A 6,823-nucleotide genomic window follows, 5' to 3' on the forward strand; every position below is an offset into this window, starting at 1 on the left:
ACGGAAGCAGGCTGCTAGTTCCCCAGGAGCCTCAGAGGTACTGACCAGGCAGAACACGCATTCCTCACCCCACGTCCTAGACGCTTGCAATGTGGACCTCGACGTGAATGAGAGGGAAGAGTTCTTGCCCCGGTGGACCAGGACCATAAGGCCTTGCAAATGCTGCACACGGGGACCAGAGTGAGGGGCGGAGGTCACGCACGGAAGCAGGCTGCTAGTTCCCCAGGAGCCTCAGAGGTACTGACCAGGCAGAACACGCGTTCTTCACCCCACATCCTAGACGCCTGCAATGTGGACCTCGACGTGAATGAGAGGGAAGAGTTCTTGCCCCGGTGGACCGTCCCCACCTTGGGTCCACGCCCCTCTGACTTCTTCCTCTCGCTGCCCTTAGACGTCCACGTCCCCAAGTCTCTGTCCTCGAGGCCTCGCTGCTCTCTTTAAACCCACACTGTCAACCTCATGGTTCATCCTCTCTCGTTGATGTGGCACCACGGGTGGTGACGGCTCTCTGGGATGTCAGTCTTGTCTCCGAGAGACGCCGCTGGCTGTGCACACCCCTGACCTCTCCCCACTCTCCCTTCTTCCAGAACCAGGGGCAGCCACCATGCAGCGCTGCCTCCTCCTGTGCCTGGTACTCCTCAGCCCGCAGGTGGCCAGCCTCCGCCACCACCACCCTCGGGCGGCAAAGAAGAGAGTCAGGGAGCTGCCTGTCGCCACCACAGCAGCCCCCAGTAACAGGGAATTTACCTTCGACCTCCTCAGGGCCTTGTTGGCAGCCAACCCCAACCAAAACATCATCTTCTCCCCTCTGAGCATCTCCGTGACCCTGGGCATGATCGCCCTGGGGACTGGATCCAACACGAAGGCACAGATCCTGGAGGGCCTGGGCTTCGCCCTGCAGGGGGGCCCAGAGGAGGAGATCCACAGGGTCTTCCATCAGCTGCTTCAGGAGCTCAGCCAGCCCAGAGAATACCTCCAGCTGAGCCTCGGCAACGCCCTGTTCGTCAAGTCCACGGTGCACATCCACGACGCCTTCACGAGTGCCGTGAGGACACTGTACCTGGCAGACACTTTTCCCACCGACTTTGGGGACCCTCAGGTGGCCCGGAAGCAGATCAACGATTACGTGGCGAAGCAAACCGAAGGCAAGATTGTGGACTTGGTTAAGAGCCTCGACGGCACCGAGGTCATGGTCATGGTGAATTACATTTTCTTTAAAGGTAAGTAAGACCCTTGGGCTCAAACTTGAACTTTCTCTTTCTCTTCAGCTGCTTTTGTTAAAAGAATACCCAATTCCCATGCACGTAAAGGGGTAGACATCGTCTTTTCTGGTGCCTAGGGACAGAGTGAAGCCGACAGCCAGCCACGGGCGAGGTGGTGCCTTCTCACTGTGCAGGGCGATGTTAACCAGCCCGAATGTGATTTCCTTCACTGGGAAAGAGCCGCTTTCTGTCCTTGGGCCCCTGGGCACACAGGTTCCACACCGGTTCTGAAGAGAGAGTTTGTCATGGCCACCGTGCCGGAGAAACTGACACTGTGGCCACTCGGGGCAGGACTGTGGGCCTTAGAGGACATTTCTCATCACTCCCTTGTCCCCAGATCCTCGCGTTCCTAGGGGTTATTTCCATAGCCAAGAAATCCCAGGGCAAGAGCCTGTTCCTCTGAAAAGTCTTCCCTCCCCTCCTCGAAGCAGATCTCCCCATCGTCAGCTCCCCGGCGCTCCTCACCCATCTCACACTGCTGCTTCTCCCTCGGGGCCCTGCATGGAGCCTGGCTGAGGCGGGGAAGGAGAAGGAAGGGGAGAGAGGCAAAGAGGAGAGAGAAAGTTAAATGCTAGGCACCTACCCCTTCCCATGGTCACGGATAGTGAGTATTAAGCTTGGACTCTAAGATTTCTTGTCCCCTAGTCCTGGGCTCTCCCCATGATACCAGGCTGCATAGGACAACTGTGCAATAAGCTCAGTGGGGTATTGGGAAGGGGTCACCATTTGATAGCTATGAAGAAGATGGAAAGAATTCCTTGGATCATTTTGATCGAGAAGTCCCATGGGAGACAGAGCAGGGAGCATAATTAAAGAATTCCCAGCAGGGAAGTCATATATTTCCGGGAAACTTACGAACCTCTCTCCCAAACTCAGATCAAAATCCAATGTCGGGAAAAGAGTAAAAGACAGAATAGCTCACCCAGATGTAGTGTAGCTTTATCAGCCACCCACATATTCTGCCCTCTTCACCTGTACATCTGACTTTCGGTGACGTCAGAGAGTCAAACCAACACCATTAAAGGTTAAGGCCCTTTGAAGATGTGAAAACCAACCTCCCGGAGAATTTCTCCTTTCTTGTTTGTGTCCATGTTTAGCTAAGTGGGAGACAAGCTTCGACAGCAAAAGCACCCAAAAGCATGCCTTCCACGTGACGTCAGAGACGGTGGTGCAGGTGCCGATGATGAGATGCGAGGATCAGTTTCTCTACCTCCAGGACCCGAGCCTCGCCTGCAAGGTGGTGGGGGTCCCCTACCAAGGGAATGCCACTGCTTTCTTCATTCTCCCCGGCGAGGGCAAGATGAGGAAAGTGGAGGCTGGACTGAACCAGGAGACACTGAGGAAGTGGCTCAAGATGTTCATGAAGAGGTACACCAGGAACGACCTAACCCTACATACCCCCGGGAGACACATGTCCCCGAGGGCCACTCAGAGGGGGTGGGAAGGACTCGCCCAGCCTAGGAAGGACTAGCTGCCTCTAGGCTCAGAGACATCAGGTGGAGTCCCAGCCCCCTGGGGCCTGGCCCAGCTGCACAGAACAGGGCTGGAAGCCTGCTTTCCTAGTGGTGCCATCAGAGTGGACCGTGACCTCTGGGGCAGCCCAAGTCCCAATCCAGAGGAAGGTGGGCTCTACTCTAGGAAAGGGCTGCAGGGTCATTATGAAGCTCAGGGGAGATGGTAGGAACATGAGCCCAGTGAGCCAAGGTTCGAGAAGAGTCTAAAGAAGGTCCTCATCTCTTTCCAGGAAGCTCCTGCTTTACCTTCCCAAGTTCTCCATTGAGAGCTCTTATCAGCTGGAGAAAGTCCTCCCCAAGCTGGGGATCAGAGACATCTTCACCTCCCATGCTGACCTGACCGGTCTCACCAACCAATCCAACATCGAGGTGTCTGAGGTGAGCCCAGAAGCTCCCGAGATGGCTAACCATTCCGTTCCATTCCATTCCATTCCATTCCATTCCATTCCATTCCATTCCGTTCCATTCCGTTCCGTTCCATTCCGTTCCGTTCCGTTCGTTCCGTTCGTTCCATTCCATATTCCTCTCTCTCTCTCTCTCTCTCTCTCTCCCAGTCTTTTGCTGATAATCAGCAACTCTCTCTCTCTCTCTCTCTCTCTCTCTCTCTCTCTCTCTTTCTCTCTCTCTCTCCTTTCCCCTCACGAAGCAAAGTGTTTACTCTGTGTCTTACAGCCTTTGTGCAATGGGGAAGCCATATGCAGCACTGCATCGGTGGCAGGAGCCCTGTATTAAGCAATCAAAACTAAAAATCAAGCGGTAGCTTCTTCACTCATGAGCTATGTGACTTCCAACAGTCACTTGACCTCTCTGAGCCTTCTTTCTCTCTATAAAATCAGAGGGTCACATTCTCACTGTGAGATGCCATTTAGAATTCAATGAAAGACCTGTGTGTACGTGTCACTTCTCATCTGCTTCGAGGCTCAGTTACACAGAGACTTTGACAGTGATGCCACAGGCAGAAGCTTTGCCATTTCCCGTGATGGCATCTCCCAGCCCTTGGTGACTTGGTGGTGTCTGGTGTCTCCCCTGCAGATGATGCACAAAGCCGTCGTGGAGGTGGACGAGTCAGGAACCAAAGCGGCTGCAGCCACGGGGGTGGCCTTCGCGTTTAGGTCGGCCCTAATGGCCTCCCAAAGGATAATGTTCAACAGGCCCTTTCTGATGTTCATTGTGGAGAATACTGAGAACATCCTCTTCTTGGGCAAAGTGACCCGCCCCTGAGGTGGGGCTTTCTCCTGAAAGGCCACGGGCCTCCCAGCTGGAAGATGAGGGTGCACAATGGCCATCTACCTGCTGAGAGCTAGTGATCTGTGCAGGTTTAGTTGACTAATGAGACTTTCACAATTAATAATACTAACATTGGTAATTGATGATTGCTTCTTTTCACACAATGGCAAGACACAGGTGCCTTGAAGAACCTTGAACATTTTTGGTCTTGCCCTCACCTTTCATCAGTAGAGATTACCACTGAGGCCCAAAGAGTTTGGTTCACTTGCCCAAGGTCACACAGTATGTTAGCGGCAGAGAGAAGCCCAGAAGCCAGGCCCCTGATTCCCAGCCCAGTGCCACAAAGCTCTACAAAAAGGTTGTTCCAGTAGACATTTCTACTAGGAAGTATATTTCCAAGCCTAGTCCCCCACTTGTCAGCAATACCAGCTACCAATTCATCACGGTCTGGAAAGAACATTGGAAAAGGGGTCTGGAACAGGGCTTCTGTCCCAGCTAACCACTGTGACATTGGGGTAACTGTCCTTTTTTGGACTTTGGTTCCCCCACATACACACTGAAGGATCGGGTCAAGGATCGAAGGGTTTTTGCAATCATATTAAAAAGCTAGGGCGTTACCTGCCAATCACAGTTGATTTCAATACATTCAAGTGCCACTCATCATTTAAGAAAAGCGAGTGGACGGCAGGGTTGAAATGACCCATCACGGGGCTGTACCATCTCATAGGCTTGGCCGTGGCTGGGAAAATGGGGGCCTGTTGCAAATAGTACAGTGTCAATCAAAGACACGGATGGCTAGCCATGATTTTTAGCGTCAGCCATAACAATAAAGCATGTTGCAAACGCTGGGTGCCATTGTCCTTAAGAAATAGTTCTGGGAATAGTGATATTAACAGCTTATCATGGGCCAGGCCAGGTGCTGGGCACGTCTCCTGGATTGTTGCATTTACCCCTCGCAGTACCCCTTCTGGAGCAGGCACTCCTATCTCCGTTTTGTAGATGGGGAAGGTGGTACTTGCAGGAGCAGACAGCTTACGCAGTCACACAGCTCCTGAGGGGTGGAGGCAGGATTTGAGCGCAGATTGTGGCCCCAGGCCCACACCGTCAGCCCTGTGCCCTGATGCAGGGGAGGCATGGTGGGGACACAGAAGCCTGGGTCAGGTGCATCTCATCTGGAAGCTCCCCTGTGATCCAGGTGGACTCACTCTCTTTTCCTTGTCTATTAAATGAAAGGGGATCAGACACTCTAAAGGGTCAATGAATAAGCAAATGAGCCCTTTCTCAGTCTCAAACTGCCCTCCAACTAGCTGCCCCCACCTCTGACGCCCTGAACATCCGCCCACTGCAACCTATGTGTCCCTAGCTTGCTTTTCATGAGGCTGCTCCCACCACTCTGGTCTCAGAGTCTAGACTATATCACAGAAGGTGCCTCTTCAAAGTAGCAAGGTCAGAACCCCAAGCTTTGACCATCTCCCAAAGTACTGAGCACCTATGTGCCAGCCCGGGGGGACACTTCACATGTGTGACCTCATTAATCCCTCAACAACCCTGCATGGTATATCAGTTGTACCCATTTTACAAAGGGAAATGTAAATGCTTGCCCACAGCTCCTCAGCTCATGACAGCGTGAGGCCTAGGCTCTGGGAACCAGACAGCACATGTGTTGGCTGATGGCAGGGCAGATGGCTGCAAACCAGCCCAGACAGCTTGTCTGCATTTGTGATTTGAACTCAACAAGATTGGGCTTTTCGGAGGGTCAGACCCGCTCCTACATGCCTTTCCCTTGTGAAATGCCTCATCTGTTTTGGCAAATATTTCTCTCAGTGTTTACCCGGGCAGCCCAAGGTCAGGGGGAGGCTCTGCCTGCATGATGTGTGTAAGCCCAAGGTCCAACACTGTCTAAAGTTCACTGGGCAAATGGTCACAAAGTAGCTAGTGTGAGATTGAGATAGGCTCCAGGTGCTGACTCATGAGCCTAGGCTGCGTGTCACGCACAGAAGTGCCCTGTCGGGTGTCCTCGCAGGCCGCATAACTCAGTTGTCACACGATCCTGGGATGAACGAGGCAGTATAACAGCTCAGAAAGAAGGAAGGAGAAAAGAGAGGAAATTAAATTCTGAGAGGTCAGGAAAGCTTTCATGAGGGAGGTGGCCTTGAGCTGGACTTGAAGAATAAGTAGGACGTCAACAGACAGCAGACGGGACGTCGAGGCAGAGGGAAGGGCTTGAGGAGCGTGCAGTCGAGTGAGCGGGGATGAGTGCGGGCAATCACAGAGACCGGTCTGGACCGGGGCGGGGCATGTGAAGGAGAGCAGGGGGAGCGAGGGGACTCGCGGTCCAGTGACAGGGACCCTGAACACAGTGGTGTTTGGTCTGTTCTCGCTCATCCCAATTTCAGGGTAGTGTGGCCATCCACGCCACACCCTGAGCATCCCCTGGGCCCCTTCTTGTCCCTCACTGTCCCATCCACACATCAATCAGTGCCTCCACTCCACCCTCTAGGGGGCGCTCATGTCCATCCGCTCCTCCAGCCCCTCCTCGGCTTGATCTCATCCATCCCAACCAGTGAAAAGGGAATGAGTCTGCAGGGCACCTGCACATATAGGTGTGACTGTCACCCCTCAGGACGCTTTCTTAGCCGCTGTATTAGCTTACTAGGTCTGCCATAACCAAGCACCCCAGACTGGGAGGCTTAACCACCGAAATTTATCTTACGGTCCTGGAGGCTGGAAGTTCAAGATCAAGGTGTTGGCAGGATTGGTTCATTCTGAAGCCTCTCTCCTTGGCTTGCAGATGGCCGCCTGCTCTGTGTCCTCACACAG

At 53.4% G+C, this 6,823-nt stretch overlaps 1 protein-coding gene across 1 annotated transcript; it reads left to right on the top strand.

Annotated features, from left to right (window-relative positions):
* Positions 1 to 604: 604 nt before the first annotated feature.
* Positions 605 to 3,997, top strand: SERPINA5 (serpin family A member 5). The gene is made up of 4 exons (XM_006925560.1): positions 605 to 1,220; positions 2,360 to 2,630; positions 3,007 to 3,154; positions 3,809 to 3,997. Exons 1-4 carry the CDS (start codon positions 605 to 607, stop codon positions 3,995 to 3,997), a joined length of 1,224 nt encoding a protein of 407 aa, XP_006925622.1.
* Positions 3,998 to 6,823: the final 2,826 nt, after the last annotated feature.

This window comes from Pteropus alecto, unplaced genomic scaffold, assembly GCF_000325575.1.
Source record: "Pteropus alecto unplaced genomic scaffold, ASM32557v1 scaffold8, whole genome shotgun sequence".
Classification (NCBI taxonomy): Eukaryota; Metazoa; Chordata; class Mammalia; order Chiroptera; family Pteropodidae; genus Pteropus; species Pteropus alecto.

Bases quoted from the DNA above. Each gene is read 5' to 3' on its own strand.
- SERPINA5 (XM_006925560.1), top strand. From the start codon at position 605: ATGCAGCGCTGCCTCCTCCTGTGCCTGGTACTCCTCAGCCCGCAGGTG. The intron at 2,631-3,006 runs GTACACCAGGAA...ATCTCTTTCCAG, and splicing joins CTCAAGATGTTCATGAAGAG to GAAGCTCCTGCTTTACCTTC. The intron at 3,155-3,808 runs GTGAGCCCAGAA...TCTCCCCTGCAG, and splicing joins CCAACATCGAGGTGTCTGAG to ATGATGCACAAAGCCGTCGT.